At 47.4% G+C, this 22,122-nt stretch overlaps 1 protein-coding gene across 3 annotated transcripts in view; it reads left to right on the top strand.

The window, feature by feature from the left end:
- The first annotated feature begins 17,096 nt into the window (after nucleotides 1–17,096).
- Nucleotides 17,097–22,122, top strand: part of CRTC1 (CREB regulated transcription coactivator 1) — a 313,574-nt gene continuing 308,548 nt past the window's right edge. For all 3 annotated transcript variants that reach the window (XM_077270212.1, XM_077270202.1, XM_077270193.1), the window contains exon 1: nucleotides 17,097–17,258. In XM_077270212.1, coding sequence (XP_077126327.1) covers nucleotides 17,133–17,258 — 126 coding nt within the window. In that variant the 5' untranslated portion in view covers nucleotides 17,097–17,132. The remainder of the gene's footprint in view (nucleotides 17,259–22,122) is intronic.

Below are 22,122 nucleotides of genomic sequence, written 5' to 3'. Positions count from 1 at the left end.
GAGAGGAAGTAGTGTGCCAACAGGACGGGGGCGTCTTAGTCCTAGCGCACGTGGTGCAAGCTGACATGTATGAGACCACGTCCTGACGGATCTTGGGCCACCAAAACCGACGTGACACCAACTCCAAGGTACTCCTAACCCTTGGATGGCCAGCCAGAACAGCATCATGATGCTCCGCCAAAACCTTTAAGCGGAGATGAAGCGGTACAAACGTTTTGTTGATGGGAAGCTCAGATGGTACCTCCTCCTGGGCCTCGGCAATCTCAGCCTCAACCTCAGTAGTGAGAGCCGAAACCACAACACCCTTTTGGAGGATGGGTACTGGATCTTCCTGAGGCTCTCCCCCCGGAAAACACCTGGACAAAGCATCCGACTTAGTGTTTTTAGAACCAGGTCTGTAAGTGACAACAAAGTTGAACCGCGTGAAAAACAATGCCCAGCGAGCCTGCCTGGGGGACAGACGCTTGGCAGACTCCAAATAAAGCAAATTTTTATGGTCGGTAATAACCGTAACCTGATGAACCGACTCCTCCAAGAAGTGTCGCCATTCCTCAAAGGCCAATTTGATTGCCAACAACTCTGTTGCCGATATCGTAGTTACGTTTGGCGGGCGACAGTTTCTTGGAAAAATAGGCGCATGGACGCAAATCACTCAAGAATGAGCCCTGTGACAGCACCGCCCCCACACCAACCTCAGACGCATCGACCTCCACAACAAAAGGTTTCGATACATCTGGCTGCACAAGAATGGGGGCCGAAACAAACCTGTTCTTAAGAGATTCAAATGCGCACACAGCAGCCTCAGGCCAAACTGAGAAATTGGTACCCTTTTTAGTCATGTCAGTTAGCGGTTTAGCAATGATAGAAAAATCCTTGATAAACTTCCTATAGTAGATAGAAAACCCAAGGAACCGCTGAAGTGCTTTTAGGTTATCAGGCCGTTCCCAATGCAACACCGCTTGCACCTTAGCGGCGTCCATTTTAAAACCAGAAGCAGACACAATATAACCCAAGAAAGGCAACTCCTGCACCGAAAATACACATTTCTCCAGTTTTGCATATAGCTTATTCTCTCTGAGAAGCTGTAACACCTGCCTGACATGATCTAAATGAGTATCACGGTCGCAAGAATATATGAGGATGTCATCTAGGTACACAATAACGAATTTCCCCAAAACATGCGAGAACACATCATTAATGAAATGTTGGAACACTGCAGGTGCGTTAGTCAACCCAAATGGAATCACCAAATTTTCAAAATGACCCTCAGGGGTATTAAAAGCCGTCTTCCACTCATCACCTTGACGGACTCTTATGAGGTTGTACGCCCCCCTGAGGTCAAGCTTGGTAAACCACTTAGTACCTGCCACCTGGTTGAACAGATCCGGTATCAATGGCATAGGGTATGGATCACGAACCGTAATCTGGTTTAACTCCCTGAAATCCAGACACGGCCGTAGTACACCATCTTTCTTCTTAACAAAGAAGAACCCTGCTGCCACTGGTGAGGATGAAGGCCTGATGTGCCCTTTGCTCAAACTTTCAGCAATGTAATCCTTTAGCGCCTGTCTCTCCGGACCAGAGATGTTAAACATCCTTGCTTTAGGCAATTTGGCCCCTGGTTTAAACCTGATAGTACAGTCATAGGAGCGATGTGGTGGCAACTCTGAACAACCCTTCTCAGAGAACACATCCACAAAATCCAGAAGTGACTCAGGAACGCTTGAAGTCACAGCAGAAACACATGTGGCCAAGCAATTCTCCTGACAGAAATCACTCCACTGAATTATGTCCTGAGTTTTCCAGTCAATAACTGGGTTGTGTGTAGACAACCATGGAAAACCCAGAACCAATTGTGCCGGGAGACTCTTGAGCACCTTACATGTAACCTGCTCGAAATGAAGAACCCCAATGTGGAGTTTAACCTCAGCCACAAACTCAGTAATCTCCCCGTGGGAGAGGAGCAGAATTGATGGTGACCACGTGGATAGGATGAGGCAGTTTTTCGATCCTAAAACCAGCAGTGCGCGCAAACTCCTCATCAATGAGATTTGTGGCAGAACCACTATCCACAAAAGCCGTGATTGGCAGCTCTCTGCCAGCGACAACTTTGGCAGGGAGCATGCACTGAGAAACCATCATGGAGGATATACATAAGCTCAGATTGGTCTCCTCCACACCCTCTGAGCTTAGAATTTTTCCGCCGTTGCGTTTTTCCTTAGACAGCAGAGGACAAATGTTAACAAAATGATCAGTTTTACCACAGTAAAAACAGGCTCCCTGCTTTCTGAGCACAGGGGCTCAATGCTTAACATGTGACACCCCTGCAATTTGCATAGGTTCCGTGGGCTCACCTGTAGCAACCTCACGTGAACTTACACCTTCTCCCATAGGTGGCGTCTCAGGTTCCCCCTGACGCAAACGGCGATCAATGCGGACAACAAGACTCATAGCGGAATCTAGTGAAGCAGGAGCCTCGTATATCAGGAGGGCTTCTTTAACCCTTCCAGAAACCCCATGAATAAACTGACTCCGCAGCACAGGATCATTCCATTGTGTGTCGACCGCCCAGCAGCGAAATTGAGAACAGTAATCCTCTGCAACACGCTCCCCCTGTCGAATAGTGCGTATCTTAGATTCTGAAAGAGCTATTCTGTCAGGATCGTCATAAATGTCTCCAAGAGCAGAAAAAAAACTCTCCACTGAGTTAAATACAGCAGAATCAGAAGGTAAAGAAAACGCCCATGCTTGAGGATCCCCGTTTAGTAATGACAACACCAGACCCACACGCTGAGCCTCATTACCTGAGGAGATCGGGCGCATACGAAAATAAAGTTTGCAGGCTACCTGAAAAGTAACAAACTTACTGCGTTCCCCAGCAAACCTTTCAGGCAAAGGACACTTAGGCTCAGCAACTCTACCTGCCGCTCCGGCTTGCACATTAGATACTGCTAGTCCCTGTTGCTGCACTGCCCCTCTCAACTCAGTGACCTGTAGGAACAGCGCCCTCAACTGGCGGGTTACGGAAGTCATGGAATCCATGAAATTCAAATAATGTTGGCCGATTATAATGTCAAGGGAAGCCTAGGTAGGCAAGAGCTAATAACCCAGGCCCCTGCGATTTCCCTCAACTCTGGGAAACCCTGACTGACCCTCTACCCAGAGTTTACACTGAAGGTGTGCATGTCTGGGCCTCCACCCTCTCCCTGTCTCCTGTTTCAACCCTAGGCTGAAACCTCCACCCACCACCCAGTGAAGAGACCTCTAACCAGCACCCACAGTTAGCACAGACAGGGATAACGGAAAATATACACCACGTCGCAGTCACTCAGGAATACACAATAAATGCACAGGGCAAAACAAATACAAATATAGGAGGGAGGAAAATATGACAAAGGGAAATATACACCACCAGATACGATACTCCTTTTCCTAGACTACCACACCAGACCGAGATAACCAAGCACAAGACAGAAGCTATAATCGGTGACGCCCAATGTTCAGGAGAACTATTTAAAGGCAGTGGGCATGGCCCAGCTTCCAATCCGAGCACCAGGTAAATTAACCCCGGACCAGCTAGATAAAATCTAGCCGACGCCAATGAGCACATAGTGGACAAAAGCAGAATTACCACTGTCTGTCGGACGACCTTGTCTGAACAGCGTCCGACATGACATCAACACTATCAAGTAGACCCGCATAGCATGAACCTTGCTGTTTCCAGCCAGTCCAATGGCACAACTGTCGCCCCTTTTCCCTTAGGACACTCCGCCCCCATTTGGGACTCCACCACCTTTTGGGCAACCATCTCTTTTTTGGGTCACCGCACCCTTTTGAGACTCCATCCCCTTTCGGGCAACCACCACTTTTTGGGTCACTGCTCTCTTTTGGAACTCCACCCCTTTTAGGGACACCACCCCTCTCTGGGGTACATCCCATGGACTCCCCACGGCACTCTCAGGCCCCAGTTCACACAGTACACTAATATCTCTCTGGGCTTGCACTAGCCCTTTAAGAGTTCTTACGACCTGATCCACCAATGTTCTCTTACAACACCCCACCAGCTCCTGCTGCAGCCCAGGCTCTCTTGGCACCTCCGGCTGCTGATCACAAGCCGCTGCTGCTGCTCCTGCAGCTCTGCTCCCCAGAACTTTGTGGACCTGCCATTCCACAGCAAGCTGTCTGGAGTTCGTGGACCCGCATATCCACAGCAATCACCTCTGCTGCAATCCCCACATGCGCTTTCTGGACCGTTGCCTGCCATCTAGCACCATATGTAAGATAGCGCTCACTGATTGTGTTGGGGAACATAGCAAGTAATGGTAAACTGACTGAACTGAACAGAGAACTAGTCTGAACTGGTGCATAACCAAAAACTGTGTTGGGGAACACTCACTTGGCAGCGGGATTAAGGCACACAGGAACGGTTTTCCACTCAGTCTATTCGGTTTATTTACACAGTATAAACCGCATAAAGTCCATTTCGTTACATCAACAGAACCTTCCAGGAGCTCCGCTCCACCCGTTGACTTGTCAGTCCTGGCTTCCAGGGAAACTGCCTTACTGGGATCACTGAGCCTTACACTGGCTTGCTCGACAAGCTTCAACCCGTCAGTTCAGACCCTCAGAAGGACGGTAGTTTCCCCAACTTGCATAGCAGTCACGGACTCTGCATGCACATGTCTTCCTCTATGTGCTATCCAGGAAACCTGTCCTCTTCCAGGACCTTCCAACAAAAAGACCATGTGACCAAACAACAGACCTCCGCCTCTGCGACACATAGCGCCCATTCACAATAACACTGGTCACTGTCTCACATGGCAAAATGGTGATGAGGGAAATTAACCCCTTAAATGGCTGCCGTTTTAATAGAATCAGTGGATGTTAAGGGCCTAAAGTGGTCATCTAGTTAAAACAAGTTATAATTTTCCACGGATAGATGATAACTTGCTGAAGAGTTGTGTCCCAATGTTATTCTGAAGATAAACTAAAAATGTGGTTTTCCATCACTGCTCCTGGCCTTACTCCATTTGTTGTGGCTGTCCCCGCAATTATTTTTCTACATTTGACCACCACACAGAGCTTAGGCTACTTTCACACTAGCGTTTTTTGCAATACGTCGCAATGCGTCGTTTTGCCGAAAAAACGCATCCTGCAAAAGTGCTTGCAGGATGCTTTTTTTCACCATTGACTAACATTAGCGATGCATTGTCACATATCGCAACCGTCGTGCGACGGTTGCGCCGTGTTGTGGCGGACCGTCGGCTGCAAAAAACGTTCCATGTAACGTGTTTTGCCGCCGACGGACTGCCATTTCCGACCGCGCATGCGCGGCCGGAACTCCACCACCACCTCCCCGCACCTCACAATGGGGCAGCGGATGCGCTGGAAAAATGCATCCGCTGCCCCCGTTGTGCGGCGCAAACAACGCTAGCGTCGGTAACCTCGGCCCGACGAACTGCGACGGTCCGAGCCCGACGCTAGTGTGAAAGTAGCCTTAATCAGTTCAGCTCTAGCAGCTGCCCGGATGAGTGGATGCGGAAGCTCAGTCACGTCTGACAAGTTGTGTGCGCCTTGTCACAAACTTGAGTCCAGTTATGGAGTATCTGGCATGAGGAATGCGGTATTACGCCGTTCTTATACCCAGTCACAGTTTGGCTTCACCCACTTTAGTTGAGCTATGAGAGACTGACGTAAAAACAGCAAAAGTAGCAATATTTTTGTGCAATCCCGAGTTGTGAAAACATTTTTTTGATTTATCAAAGTGTTGTTCTCCACATTTCTGGCAAAAAAAGTTTAGGAATCTGTGATGTAGTATCTACATGAAAACGATATTCATAAAAACACCAGCTCACCACACAAGTAAACAAGCCCTCACGTAGTGCCATTGATCGAAAAATAAGACGTTGTGGCTCTCAGAAAATGGCAGCACAAATTAGGATATTTTTTTTTTTTTATAAAGTTGAGACTTTTTAAAGCTTTTTTTGACATCTGCATCATGTCTAGTCTTTTAGTGTAGCGTTTTGAGATCTGCAGCATTTCTAGTCTTTCAGTGCAGCGTTTTGAGATCTGCAGCATGTCTAGTCTTTCAGTGCAGCCTTTTGACATCTGCAGCATGGCTAGTCTTTCAGTGCAGGGTTTTGACATCTTCAGCATGTCTAGTCTTTCAGTGCAGGGTTTTGACATCTTCAGCATGTCTAGTCTTTCAGTGCAGCGTTTTGAAATCTGCAGCATGTCTAGTCTTTCAGTGCAGTGTTTTGGCATCTGCAGCATGTCTAGTCTTTCAGTGCAGCGTTTTGACATCTGCAGCATGTCTTGTCTTTCAGTGCAGCTTTTTGACATCTTCAGCATGTCTAGTCTTTCAGTGCAGCGTTTTGACATCTTCAGCATGTCTAATCTTTCAGTGCAGCGTTTTGACATCTTCAGCATGTCTAATCTTTCAGTGCAGCGTTTTGACATCTTCAGCATGTCTAGTCTTTCAGTGCAGCGTTTTGACATCTTCAGCATGTCTAGTCTTTCAGTGCAGAGTTTTGAGATCTAAAGCATAGCTAGTCTTTCAGCGCAGCGGTTTGAGATCTGCAGCATGGCTAGTCTTTCAGTGCAACATTTTCACATCTGCAGCATGTCTGTCATGATCCAGTCCTGAGTTTGCTTTCAGCTGTCTTATCTCTGGACTAGTCATGCTTGAGTTAATCCCCTCTGCCTCATTTTGAAGCTGGCTGGGCTTTTTTCAGTCCTCTGCAGCCTGCGGGCCAGTGTCAGCTATAGTTCATGCTTCCTGGCTTGAGCCCCTGACCTGTATTATTGATTCTTGTGCCTCTGACTGCCTGTACTCGTGTATGACTCGACCTGATCTCTGGACTTCTCCCCTTGTTTTTCTGATACCACGCTCCCCGACTGGCTTCGACTCTGGCTTGTACCCCGACTTCGTCTTACGTCTCACGTTTTGGTTACCACGTTCCCGGTAGGCTCTGACTTCTTGCTTGTCCCTGACTACATGTTTTGCTGTTATCTTTGGTACTTCAGCTCCTGACAGTTTTGGATTTGGTTTGTCTGACTACTCTTTTGTTACCTGTGGCACCTGTGCTGCTGCTCATTGTTGCTACGCTGTGTGTGCAACCTCTCTTCCATCATCAGCACCCCCTGGTGGAGGTTGCACTATACTGCACTGCAGCAGCACATTACAATATCTAGTCTTTCAGTAGAGCGTTTTGACATCTGCAGTATGTCTAGTCTTTCAGTGCAGCATTTAGACATTGTCAGCATGTCTAGTCTTTCACTGCAGTGTTTTTTACCCATAGAAAGCAAATCAGAAAGTGAAAAACCGCTGCAACAAACAAAACCATGCGTTTTTGAGGAATAAAACTAACTTTATCAAACATACTTTAGACAAATGACACAAGTTATCCGCACAAAGGAAACACTGCAAATATACAGTAAAACCTGATTTTCGTAAGCCTCTTTACTGCCAAGAGAGCAGATTTTGCTGCTGAAAAATTGCTGCAAATTGCAACATGTGAACACAGCTGTAGGGAAGTGGCAAAAAAGTACTCCCAAATCCAATAAAATGGTGATAAAACACAATTCCATCATTTGTTTGTTTTCTATTCGCCACGACAGCACCCACTGAGAGAGAGAGGGGATCCGCCCCTGGGAACAGGAAACCTACAGAGAGATAAAAGGGGCGGCCCCCCCTCGCTCCTCAGTTGGTTTCCTGTTCCTAGACGGGAACCCACAGAGAAGACTCTATGGAGTAGCTATGAAGAGGAAAACCCGCCTGGACTGCCGCCTGTACGACTCTGCTGAGCGGCAGGGGCTCCAGAGCGGGTAGACAGAGACGGGAATGATCCTGCGGGCCACCCCCTCATCTGCTGATGCTGCTGCAATGCCTGGAAATTATCAACAGTCTCCCTGCTGGGACACCGTTGTATGAGGCTACCGCTAATGCGGAACGGCACCTTCCTCGTCCGGGCCGGACCTGGGTCAGGTAAATGGTGTATACTCCTGGGGTATGTGGAGCCACTGTGGTGCTGGCGTCTCCCTGTTTTCCCCTCCTGGTCCCTCCGGAGTGGAGGTATTGAATTGCTGATAGCTGCAGGTGCAGCACTTACCATGGCGTCTTCCAGCGTGCAGCAGAGACGCGGGCGCATGCGCAGTAGCATCGGCGTCCCGGAAGTGCTTGGTTGAACTTCCGGGATCGCGAGGTCAGCCTGGGCTCGACTATAGGCGCCATTGTGGTTGCCGGTAATTAGTGGAAAGCATCTGCGGCTGGAGAAGGAGACTGCGGGCCACACACCAGGGCTAATCGCTAATCTCCCCTAATGATCAGGTACTGAAAAAAAAAAGGAGGGAGTGTTTTTCTCAGCTGTGAGGCACAAGCGGTGCTATATAAGGCAGTTTAGAGCACCCCTGGTTGCGCAACATGTCGTCCCAGGAGGATATCGAGCGCCCACTGGAGGATTCAATCCTGCCTAGTGGTGATGCCCAAAAGAAAGGCAGTGGACACTCAAAGATGAGTGACTCCACTGAGAAATCGGTGAAAAAGTCAGGCCGCTCTGCACCAAAAGCTGATCGTACAACCCGGCAGACGGTATTTAACCTTACTCCTGGGTGAATGCGTAGCTGGATTTATGGGGGCTAATGGTAGTTTCTCCTACTTCTATCTTATAGGGTAAGCGGACGGAGAAATCTAGGCACAAGCAGTGTGCGATGTGTAATGAGCCCCTGCCGGACTCCTATATTAAGAAATTATGTCAGAGTTGCATAGATTACACCTTGCAGCAGGAGAGTTCGGTCAGGATGAAAGAGATTCGTCTCATGATAAGGGAAGAACTTCAGTCCCTGGGAGGTAGTCCGGTGGTGAATGTTGAAAAAAGAACCAGGAAAGCGCCTTCACCTGCAGCAGACACGTCAGCAGAAAGTGGGGAGGTCAGCTCAGACATTTCTCAGAAATCGGGCTCCTCGGATGACGAGGATTACGTCTGTTTCCCTACAGTGTAAATAATCTGATTAAGTCAGTGAGAGGTACTATGGGGGTGTCAGAGTCCAAAGAACCTCGGACACCTCAGGACGTTATGTTTGCTGGTCTTTCACAGAAAAAAGGCCATGTTTTTCCGGTAAATCAGGCCATCAAGGACCTGGTTAAACGAGAATGGAGCAAAGGACAAAAGGGGTTTGTACCAGTCTCGTGTAAAAGGCGGTACCCCTTTGATGATGAGGACTTGACCACTTGGTCCAAAGTATCTAAAGTGGATGCGGCTGTGGCATCCACCTCCCGCCGTTCCTCCCTACCAGTGGAAGATGCAGGTTCCTTATCAGATCCTATGGACAGGAAGTCTGACACACTACTTAAAAAGTCATGGGAGGCCTGTGTAACTGCCTTTAAACCTGCAATTGCAGCCACATCTACTAGCAGGTCTATGCTAGTTTGGCTCGACCAGCTGGACCAGAACATCAAAACTGGGGTGTCCAGGGAAAAATTGCGCTCTGCTATTCCTTTGATTAAGGGGGCTGCGGCGTTTATATCTGATGCCTCTATAGACTCGCTCCGTCTGGCGGCTAGAACGGCTAGTCTTACTAATACGGCTCGTCAGGCCTTATGGTTAAAGAACTGGAAAGGAGATGCCCAGTCTAGATCCAAGTTGTGTGCCATACCCTGTCAGGGTGAGTACCTCTTCGGGTCGGTATTAGATGAAATACTCACTAAGGCGGGGGAAAGGAAGAAGGGGTTCCCTAATCCCTTTATTCCTTCTTACAGAAGGGCGTTCAGGAAGCCACCATTCGGCAAGAAGGGAGGCTTTAAAGACCGATGGAATAATAATAAAGAATTTAAACAAAAAGGGATCTTATTCAATAAACGTCCCTTTAAGCCAGCGGATAAATTCCGTTAACCCTGTTTTGCCGGTGGGAGCTAGACTTCTAGAGTTTGTGGAGCAATGGAAGGAGATAACGGTCAATCCATGGGCCATCAGTTTAGTATCTTCAGGCCTCGTTTTAGACTTCATTCAAACACCTCCGGATTCCTTCCTTCTCACATCCTTAAAATCCAGGCCTCAGCAGGAGGCCCTTGAGACGGAAATGAAATCCCTCATATCCAAATGGGTATTAATAAAGGTACCGCCATCCCAGATAGGGAGGGGCTTCTACTCCCCCCTGTTTCTGATTTCTAAGCCCGACGGCTCTTTCAGAACCATAATCAATTTAAGAAAATTAAATTCCTTCATAAAGTCCAGAACATTTAAAATGGAATCTATTCGTTCAGCTATTAAAAATTTGTTTCCAAATTGTTACATGGTAGTACTGGATCTTAAGGATGCTTATTACCATCTCCCTATACACCAGTTACACCAACAATTTCTCCGGGTAGCAGTGGTTATAGATGGGCAGGTGTGTCATCTACAATACCGGGCTATGCCTTTTGGTTTATCCATGGCTCCGAGGGTTTTTACCAAATTATTGTCGGAGATAATGTCCTTTCTACGAGTAAGGGACACACTGGTAATTCCGTATTTAGATGACCTGTTGATTGTAGGTAAAGATTCCCTTCAGTGTGAAAAGAGGTTGGAGGAAGTAGTATTTTCTTTGCAAAAACTTGGCTGGATTATAAACTGGGAAAAATCCAGGCTCCAGCCAGTGACATGTCAGAAATTTCTGGGACTCTTATTGGACTCAGTTGACCAGATATGTAGGCTTCCTGATGAGAAAAAGACCACCATAATACATAAAGTGAGTTTAGCCATCAGTAGGCGTAGTATGTCATTAAGAAATGCCATGTCTTTATTAGGTTCCCTGACTTCTTGTTTTCCTGCAGTCCAATGGGCACAATTCCACACTAGACAGCTACAGAAATTTATATTACAAGAGGACATTAGGAAGGAAGGAGAGCTGGATAACACAGTCGTTCTAACGTCAGATGTAATACACTCCCTTGCATGGTGGTTAGATTGGGGCAATCTGTCTAAGGGAGTTTTGTGGGTTATCACTTCGTCCACTAATGTTACCACGGATGCTAGTCCTGATGGCTGGGGGGCACACTTTCAGGATCAGGTAGTCCAGGGTCTCTGGTCTTGTACAGAGCTTGAGAATTCCTCTAATGAAAAAGAGTTGAGAGCTATATTTTATTCCCTGCTCCACTTTCTCCCTCAGCTGAGAGGCTCTCACACAAGGGTCTTCTCCGACAACACTACCGCAGTGGCCTATCTGAACCATCAAGGAGGTACACGGTCAGAAAATCTTATGAGAGTTGCTTCAGACATCATGGAGCTAGCCGAAGGTCACCTACTATCCTTGTCGGCAGTACATAGCAGAGGCATAGACAACTTTCGTGCAGACTTCCTTAGCCGCCACACTCTGCATCAGGGGGAATGGATGCTCAACAGGGAAGTTTTCAAGTTAATAACAGCCAAATGGGGTGTACCCCAGATAGACTTGTTCTCCACACGAGCAAACCGTCAGGTGAAGATGTTCGCCTCTCTATGCTGAGAGGACAACCCGGACATTTTCGATGCCCTCCAGATAACATGGGCATTCGACCTAGCCTATGCATTCCCCCCATGGAATCTGCTGCCTGTGGTCATAAGAAAGATAAGGGAAGAAGGGGCAAGAGTTCTGCTGATAGCCCCATTCTGGCCCAAGAGGCCATGGTTTTCGTGGCTCAGAGCGATGTCAATTTCAGACCCCTGGATTCTGCCTCAGACCAAAGACCTTCTATCTCAGGGGCCATTCCTACATCGTCAAGTAAAAGGAATGAACTTGACTGTCTGGAATTTGAGAGGCAGTTACTAGAGCTTAGAGGATTTTCTAGAGGGTTAATAAATACCCTCATGAAGAGTAGAAAGCCTTCCACTGCCAGAATTTATGTTAGGATTTGGAAGAAATTTCTTGAATTCCATACTGCACAACTCTCTTCGGAGGTCCCTATATTTTCAATATTAGAATTTCTACAGAGGGGTCTGGACTTGGGACTATCGGTTAGCACGTTAAGGCCATGTGCACACGTTAAGTATTTTTCGCGTTTTTTTGCTATAAAAACGTGATAAAAACGCGAAAAAAACGCTTACATATGCCTCCCATTATTTTAAGTGTATTCCGCATTTTTTGTGCAAATGTAGCCTTTTTTTCCGCGAAAAAATCGCATCGCGGAAAAAAAAGCAACATGTTCATTAAAATGCGGAATTGCAGGGGATTCCGCACACCTAGGGGTCCATTGATCTGCTTACTTCCCGCACGGGGCTGTGCACACCATGCGGGAAGTAAGCAGATTATGTGCGGTTGGTACCCAGGGTGGAGGAGAGGAGACTCTCCTCCACGCACTGGGCACCATATAAGTGGTCAAAAAATAAGAATTAAAATAAAAAATAGCGATATACTCACCCTCGATGTCTTCCCGCCTCCACTGCACGCTGTCGCTTCGGTTCCTGTAGCTGATGTGCGGCGAAGGACCTTGCCGATGACGTCACTGTCCTGTGATTGGTCGTGAGCGGTCATGTGACCGCTCACGTGACCGTGACGTCACGGAAGGTCCTGTGCGCACAGACCAGCTATAGGAAGAGGAGCCGGACGCCGCTGATGAGATGTCTGGGTGAGTATAAGCATTTTTTTTATTATTTTTAAACATTCTATCTTTTACTATAGATGCTGCATAAGCTGCATCTATAGTAAAAAGTTGGTCACACTTGTCAAACAGTATGTTTGACAAGTGTGACCAACTTGTCAGTCAGTTTTCCAAGCGATGCTACAGATCGCTTGGAAAACTTTAGCATTCTGCAAGCTAATTACGCTTGCAGAATGCTAAAAAAACGCGAAAAAAACGGAAAAAAAACGCAAAAAAAAAATGCGGATTTCTTGCAGAAAATTTCCGGTTTTCTTCAGGAAATTTCTGCAAGAAATCCGCAACGTGTGCACATACCCTAAAGGTCCAAATTTCGGCTCTAGGAGCTCTGTTTAATTCTGATGTTGCAGGCAATAGATGGATATCTAGGTTTATTTCCGCTTGCGAGAGATCAAAACCTATTAAGGTACCACAGATTCCTCAGTGGGATCTGACGTTAGTCCTGGATGCATTGACACAAAGCCCTTTTGAGCCTCTTCAGACAGCCTCTTTGAAGCATGTTTCATTAAAGACGATATTACTAGTGGCATTAGTATCTGCCAGAAGGGTGAGTGATCTCCATGCCTTATCAGTAGATCCTCCATTCCTATCAGTGACTTCTGACAGAATAGTGTTAGGCCATGTGCACACGTTCAGTATTTTTCGCGTTTTTTTCGCGTTTTTTCGCTATAAAAACGTGATAAAAACGCGAAAAAAACGCTAACATATGCCTCCCATTATTTTCAGTGTATTCCGCATTTTTTGTGCAAATGTAGCCTTTTTTTCCGCGAAAAAATCGCATCGCGGAAAAAAAAGCAACATGTTCATTAAAATGCGGAATTGCAGGGATTCCGCACACCTAGGGGTCCATTGATCTGCTTACTTCCCGCACGGGGCTGTGCCCACGATGCGGGAAGTAAGCAGATTATGTGCGGTTGGTACCCAGGGTGGAGGAGAGGAGACTCTCCTCCACGCACTGGGCACCATATAATTGGTAAAAAAATAAGAATTAAAATAAAAAATAGTCCTATACTCACCCTCTGATGGCCCCCGAAGTGTTCCCGCCTCTGTGCTGCACGCTGGCTTCGGTTCCTGTAGCTGGTGTGCGGTGAAGGACCTTGCCGAATGACGTCACTGTCCTGTGATTGGCCGAGACCGCTCACGTGACCGTGACGTCATGGAAGGCCCTGCGCGCACACATCAGCTATACGGAACGGACGCCGGTGAGGAGATCTGATGTCTGCGGGTGAGTATAAGCATTTTTTTTATTTTTAAACGTTCTATCTTTTACTATAGATGCTGCAAAAGCAGCATCTATAGTAACAAGTTGGTCACACTTGTCAAACGCTATGTTTGACAAGTGTGACCAACTTGTCAGTCAGTTTTCCAAGCGATGCTACAGATCGCTTGGAAAACTTTAGCATTCTGCAAGCTAATTACGCTTGCAGAATGCTAAAAAAACGCAAAAAAAACGGAAAAAAAAAATGCGGATTTCTTGCAGAAAATTTCCGGTTTTCTTCAGGAAATTTCTGCAAGAAATCCGCAACGTGTGCACATACCCTTAGAAACAGATCCATGTTATCTCCCTAAGGTAGCCACTAGTTTTCATAGGTCTCAGGAGATCTTGTTACCTACCTTTTATGAGAACCACTCGACTCCAGAAGAAGCTAGGCTTCATACCCTAGACGTTAAAAGAGCTATTCTAACTTATATAGAAAGAACTAGGGACTGGAGGGAGAGTAGGGCTCTCTTTGTGTCTTTCCAGGGGAAAAACAAGGGATCCAGAGTCACAAAGAGCACACTGTCGCGCTGGATCCGGGATGCTATAATCTTGGCGTACAGATTTAAGGGAAGAGATCCTCCTCTGCATATCGGAGCACACTCCACTAGGGCCTTATCGACTTCCTGGGCAGAAAGAGCGAATGTGCCAATACACCTTATATGTAAGGCTGCAACTTGGTCTTCGCCTAATACCTTCTATAAGCACTATAGATTAGACCTATCTGCTGCTTCTGATCTAACCTTTGGGGTGTCGGTTCTCGGCTCAGTTAACCCACCCAATCTATAATCTCTGTAAATCTCTCAGTGGGTGCTGTCGTGGCGAAAAGAAAATACCGGATTACTCACCGGTAATGCTCTTTTATAGAGCCCACGACAGCACCCATTCGATTCCCTCCCTTTTTCTTTATTTAGTTGCACGTGGTGTCTTGTAGGGAGATGTATATAATAGAGTAAGATGATATGAAGTTGTAAATATGTATATATAACTAAACCTGTTAAACTAAAAAACCTGGCGGCGGTTCCTCCTTATTCTCTGTAAAACAACTGAGGAGCGAGGGGGGGCCGCCCCTTTTATCTCTCTGTAGGTTTCCTGTTCCCAGGGGCGGATCCCCTCTCTCTCTCAGTGGGTGCTGTCGTGGGCTCTATAAAAGAGCATTACCGGTGAGTAATCCGGTATTTTTTTTTTACAGCGTTGTGCAATAGGAATGACCTTTCAACATGATTATATGGGTCAGTTTGGAGATACCAGATTTGTATAGTTCTTTTTTGCTATATTAGTGGCTTAAAAAAAGTCTCAACTTTATAAAAAAAAAATTTCTGAGAGCCACAACGTCTTATTTTTCCATCAATGGCACTACGTGAGGGCTTGTTTACTTGTGTGGTGAGCTGGTGTTTTTATGGATATCGTTTTCATGTAGATACTACATCACAGATTCCTAAACGTTTTTTTGCCAGAAATGTGGAGAACAACATTTTGATAAAGCAAAAAAAAAGTTTTCACAACTTGGGAGATGTCAAAACGCTGCACTGAAAGACTAGACATGCTGCAGATGTCAAAAATGCTGAAAAAAATGCAACTTGTGACCATTACCTTACACTATTAAAAATGTCACCTTGTCCAGCAAAAACAAGCCCTCATACTCTATATAGGCAGAACAAACAAAAAAAAAGCTATGCTATTCGAAAGAGAGGAAAAAATAAAACACAAAATAGCCTGTGGAGGGAAGGGGTTAACCGTAAGCAGGTATGGACGTGACATGAAATTAATCCAACAGGTAAATGAGCGCGGACACATTGCCTGCCTCCCTACTGCCGTCCCTGCCACCCGCCTGACTCCCTACTGCCTGCCTGACTCTCTACTGCCTGCCATCCCTGCCACCCTACTGCCTGCCATCCCTACCACCCTACTGCCTGCCACCCTACTGCCTGCCTCCCTACTGCATGCCGTCCCTACCACCCTACTGCCTGCCGTCCCTACTGCTTGCCCGACACCCTACTGCCTGCTGTCCCTGCCTCCCTACCGTCCCTGCCTCCCTACTGCCTGCCTGCCGTCCCTGCCACCCTACTGCCTGCCGTCCCTGCCTCCCTACTGCCTGCCGTCCCTGCCTCCCTACTGCCTGCCGTCCCTGCCACCCTACTGCCTGCCGTCCCTGCCACCCTACTGCCTGCCGTCCCTGCCACCCTACTGCCTGCCGTCCCTGCCACCCTACTGCCTGCCGTCCCTGCCACCCTACTGCCTGCCGTCCCTGCCTCCCTACTGCCTGCTGTCCCTGCCACCCTACTGCCTGCCGTCCCTGCCTCCCTACCGTCCCTGCCTCCCTACTGCCTGCCATCCCTGCCTCCCTACCGCCTGCCGTCCCTGCCTCCCACCTGCCTGCTGTCCCTGCCACCCTATTGCCTGCCTCCCTACTGCCTGCCGTCCCTGCTACTCTACTGCCTGCCGTCCCGGCCACCCTACTGCCTGCCGTCCCTGCCACCCTACTGCCTGCCGTCCCTGCCTCCCTACTGCTTGCCGTCCCTGCCACCCTACCGTCCCTGCCTCCCTACTGCCTGCCATCCCTGCCACCCTACCGTCCCTACTGCCTGCCGTCCCTGCCTCCCAACTGCCTGCTGTCCCTGCTACCCTACTGCCTGCCGTCCCTGCCACCCTACTGCCTGCCGTCCCTGCCACCCTACTGCCTGCCGTCCCTGCCTCCCTACTGCCTGCCGTCCCAGCCTCCCTACTGCCTGCCGTCCCTGCCACCCTATTGCCTGCCACCCTACTGCCTGCTGTCCCTGCCTCCCTACTGCTTGCCGTCCCTGCCACCCTACTGCCTGCCGTCCCTGCCTCCCTACTGCTTGCCGTCCCTGCCACCCTACTGCCTGCTGTCCCTGCCTCCCTACTGCTTGCCGTCCCTGCCACCCTACTGCCTGCCGTCCCTGCCTCCCTACTGCTTGCCGTCCCTGCCACCCTACTGCCTGCTGTCCCTGCCTCCCTACTGCTTGCCGTCCCTGCCACCCTACTGCCTGCTGTCCCTGCCTCCCTACTGCTTGCCGTCCCTGCCACCCTACTGCCTGCCGTCCCTGCCTCCCCATCACACGGCGCCAGTGAGGCACGGACCAGGCGGCCTCGTCCTCAGTTACTAAGCAGGAGAGGAGCAGCTGCCTCCGCTGTGCAGTCGGGAGCGCGCCCGCCGTCAGCGCGTGCTCGTTACCCCCCCTCCCCATCGCTGCTACGTCACGACCAGAGCGGGACTGCGCACCCAGAGGAGGAGGAGGGAAGATGGCGACCTCAAACAATCCACGGAAATTCAGTGAGAAAATTGCACTGCACAACCAGAAACAAGCAGAAGAGACCGCAGCGTTCGAGGAGGTGATGAAGGACCTGAGCATCACTCGGGCTGCGCGGGTAAGGCGAGCAGGGAGCGTGGGAGCTGGGTCTGTGGGAGAAGTGACACAACCAGCGGGTGGCTCCTCACCTCCGGGGGCTGCCACCTGCATGGAGGGGCCTGTGCACAGGGGGCCGGGCACGGGGAGGCGGTGTCTGCGGGGTGATGGGGTGCAGCAGGCCTGGCGTACAGTGGCCCTTCATCCTGCCCTCAGTGCCCCCCATGCCCCTCTGCTCTTCATGTGATGCGTGCCCACCGTAGTGTGCCCAGGCCTGCCAGCTGCTGCTCAGCCCTTGTGCCCGCACTACCTGCCACTGCTGGCAGATGCTAATCCTCTCTGGTAATGGATGGCTCCCATTTGCTGCTGTGAACTTTGGGCTCTGCTTGGGCACTGGACCATAAGTGGCTGGTGCCAGCTCTCCTCCAGGTCTCTGCTCCGCGGATGGTCTCTGACGTGTCCGCTCTGTTTCCATCTATAAATATTCAGATTAGGTTGTAACATTGTATCGGGGGGATTCTCGTGGGGTTACAGTGTAACATTGTATCGGGGGGATTCTCGTGGGGTTACGGTGTAACATTGTATCGGGGGGATTCTCGTGGGGTTACAGTGTAACATTGTATCGGGGGGATTCTCGTGGGGTTACAGTGTAACATTGTATCGGGGGGATTCTCGTGGGGTTACAGTGTAACATTGTATCGGGGGGATTCTCGTGGGGTTACAGTGTAACATTGTATCGGGGGGATTCTCGTGGGGTTACAGTGTAACATTGTATCGGGGGGATTCTCGTGGGGTTACGGTGTAACATTGTATCGGGGGGATTCTCGTGGGGTTACAGTGTAACATTGTATCGGGGGGATTCTCGTGGGGTTACAGTGTAACATTGTATCGGGGGGATTCTCGTGGTTTTACAGTGTAACATTGTATCGGTGGGGGCATTCTCTTGGGTTTACAGTGTAACATTGTATCGGTGGGGGCATTCTCTTGGGTTTTACGGTGTGTATATTTTGATACACTAGCACTGATGCTTTTTGTTATTTAATAGTGATGAGCGAATATACTCCTTGCTCGAGATTTCTCAAGCACGCTCGGGTGTCCTCCGAGTATTTTTTAGTGTTCGGAGATTTAGTTTTCTTCGCCGCAGCTGTATGATTTACATCTGTTAGCCAGCATAAGTACATGTGGGGGTTGCCTGGTTGCTAGGGAATTCCCACATGTAATCAAGCAGGCTAGTAGCTGTAAATCATTCAGGTGCGGCGAAGAAAACTAAATCTCTGAGCACTAAAAAATACTCAGAGGACACCCGAGCGTGCTCGGGAAATCTCGAGCAAGGAGTATATTCGCTCATCACTATTATTTAACAAATGTTAAGGAGATACCGTATATACTCAAGTATAAGCCGAGACCCCTATTTTTGCCGCAAAATACTGGGAAAACTTAATGACTCGAGTATAAGCCTAGGGTGGAAAATGCAGCAGCTACTGGTAAATTTCAAAAATAAAAATAGATACCAATAAAAGTAAAATTAATTGAGACATCAGTAGGTTGTATTTTTGAATATCCATATTGAATCAGGAGCCCCATATAATGATCCAGAAAGTTCATGATGGCCCCATAAGATGCTCCATACAAAATACGCCCCATATAATTCTCCATACAGTTTATGATGGGCCCAATCAGATGCTCCATATTAAAATATGCCCCATATAATGCTGCACAAATGCTGATTATGGCCCCATAAGATGCTCCATACAGATATTTGCACCATATAATGCTGCACATGGCCCCATATAGATATTTGCTCCATAAATGCTGATTATGCCCCATAAGATGCTCCATACAGACATTTGCCCCATTACTGCGATAAAAAAAAAAAAAGACATACCTCTCAGGCCCCTGGCACTTGCTATATCCACCGACGGGCGCTGCTGTCTTCCCCGTCCTCTGCACTAATCGCGTCATCGCACACTCTGACCTGAGCGTCACTGCAGAGGACGGGGAAGACGCAGCGGCGCCGACGGTGGAACGCGGAGCAGGTGAATATCTCGCACTGCGTTATACTCATCTGCTCCTGGCGCGGTCCCTGCACGTCTGTTCCCCGGCGCCGGCAGCTTCTTCCTGTAGTGAGCGGTCACATGGTACCGCTCATTACAGTAATGAATATGCAGCTCCACCCCAATGGGAGTGGAGTCGGGTCCATATTCATTACTGTAATGAGCGGTACCATGTGACCACTCACTACAGGAAGAAGCTGCCGGCGCCGGAGAACCAGGGACCGCGCCAGGAGCAGTGAGTATTATTAGACAGCCCCCGCTCCCCCTCCCCTGCCGACCCCTGGGTATGACTCGAGTATAAGCCGAGAGGGGCAATTTCAGCCTAAAAAAATGGGCTGAAATTCTCGGTTTATACTCAAGTATATACGGTAAGTGATTTGGGTGGGCTACAGGTCCAGATATTCTGTCATCTGTATATATGTCTGCATGATGGCTATAAAGCAGAATTACGGTACTTGGGGGATGGATTCACTATAGATCTGTAATCTTCAGCATGTTGCTTCAATTGTGACAGGTTGGAGACATGTTACTGGACTGCCTGACTTGACAGTTTTGACTTGGTTATCATTGGACATGTTTCTCCAGCTTTTATTTACTTAAGTACGGTATTTCTATTAGAAAAATAATATTGTAACTTTAAACACAAATGGCAAGTTTTGTTACAGCTTTATGTATTGTTTCCAAGTAAGATAATATTTAGAATGTACAGGATGTACATGCGTGTTGTGTATAAATATGTGATTCTTCAGAATTTCTTTTAGTCTTTGCCTGATGAAGAGACCTGAGTAGTCTCGAAAGCTTGCAATTTGTTACCATCTTTTCAATTAGCCACTTAAAGGTATCAACCACAGAGGACTCTCAATTCTAAATATTTTTCTATTTAGAATGTAGTGTTTCTTTGTCTTTTCCTGAATGTATGAATCATGGGTAGGTTGCTTGCTAGTACTTGCTGTTATTTTACAAAACTGTCCAAACTCATCCAGAGCTTTATGTACACTTACCAACACATTCTGCTTGTACAGTGTCTTCTCATATTCACCAGGCATAGTAGTGTGATGTTGTGAAATCCATAGGCTCTGTTTCAGGCCAGGGTCACACGAGCGTATAACACGGCCGAGCGCTATGCAGTGTTTTATTGCATAGTGCTCAAACCAATGTTATTCTATGGGGCAGTGCAGATCTGGGATTATTTTCTCATGACTATTTGATTCATGGTGCGATTGTCAGCAAGACTGTTCACACGCACCTATATATGTCTATGGTTGCTTTTGAAACATTGCAGTCTTATGTCATCCCAGTGCAGTCCAATATACACCGCGACAGGCAATGGAAGAGAGAGAGAAATTACTTTGTCTCCTCCACACATCAGATGAGCGCAGCTTCAAGTCTAACATGGAGACTATTGAAGCAAGTAAAAAGTAGGAAAAAAGATTTTAAAAAATGTTAAAAATATATAAAAGTTTAAATCACCCCCCATTCACCCAATTAAAATAATAACAAATAATGTAAAAAATACACATTTTGGTATCGTCGTGTTCAGAATTGCCTGATCTCTCAATATATAAGTATAAAAAGAATTAATATTATTGGTAAACAGCGTAACGGAAAATAAATCAAAACGCCAGAATTACATTTTTTTGCTATCTGCAACATTGCATTAAAATGCAATAGCGGGAGATCAAAACATCGTATCTACCTCCAATTGATGTCAATAAAAACGTCAGCTCGGCACACAAAAAATAAGCCCTCACCCAGCCCAAGATCACGAAAAATGAAGACGCTTCAGCTCTTGGAAAATGGCAACTTTTTTTTTTTTTTGACTAACTTTGTTTTTTTTTACCACTTAAATAAAAAAAAACAACCTATACATGTTTGGTATCTACGAACTCATAATGACCTGGAGAATCATAATGTCAGGCCAGTCTTAGCATTTATTGAACATAGTAAGAAAACTAAAAATAAAAATTGTAGAATTGCAATTTTACTGCACTTTGATTTTTTTCCCCCTGTTTTTCCAGTACACTGTATGGTAGAACCAATGATGTCTTTCAAAAGTACAACTCGTCCTGCAAAAAACAAGCCCTCACATGGCCATATTGATAGAAAAATTAAAAAGCTATGGCTCTGGAAGGAAGCGAAGCAAAAAACAAACAATAATACCCCAGTCCTCAAGCGGTTAAAAAAAGAAACCAAACAAATAACATACTTGCTGGTATATCTTGGGGCTTATTCAGACATTCAGTTTTGACAATTTGTGATTTTGTTCAGGTTGTCATCCAAGTTTGGTGCGCGATGCTTCAGTTGTTGGATGAGGGGAAAATAAAGATTACCTGCTATCTAACAGTCTGTAAAAATGTACAGCTCTTGGATGGTATCTGATTGCTACCCAATTGTTTTTTTTCTGCACATACCTGTAGACAAGTATTGACAATTTTGATTAGTGTACACATTTCTATGCAGTGAAATAAATCCTATATCAAAGCATACATGCCTGACTGAAGCAAAAATTGGAATCCACTGAACGGGGCCTACGGACTCGGAGTTGATCAACATACGTGGATGATTTCCTGCCACATTCTTCAAATGTAGTCCAACAACCAAGCAGTTGTTTTACCGCTTGAAAGCAGTGATCCAGAGTGGAAGACACGTGAAACCATAAAACCATTTTTGGAAAATGTAACAGTGGGGGAGGTGAATTGGTCCAGAATAGTTTACCTATGGCCAGTTTCACACGTCCTGATATCTCCAGTACTGTTTTTTCCAGTACAGGAAGTATCAGTGTCTGTATTACTTGTGGCAACCGTGTGCTGCCTGTGACCTGCCCGTGTGCTG

Source organism: Ranitomeya variabilis, chromosome 1 (assembly GCF_051348905.1).
Source record: "Ranitomeya variabilis isolate aRanVar5 chromosome 1, aRanVar5.hap1, whole genome shotgun sequence".
NCBI lineage: Eukaryota > Metazoa > Chordata > Amphibia > Anura > Dendrobatidae > Ranitomeya > Ranitomeya variabilis.
The sequence above is the reverse complement of the archived record's forward strand: the minus strand, read 5'-3'. Positions and strand labels throughout refer to the sequence as shown.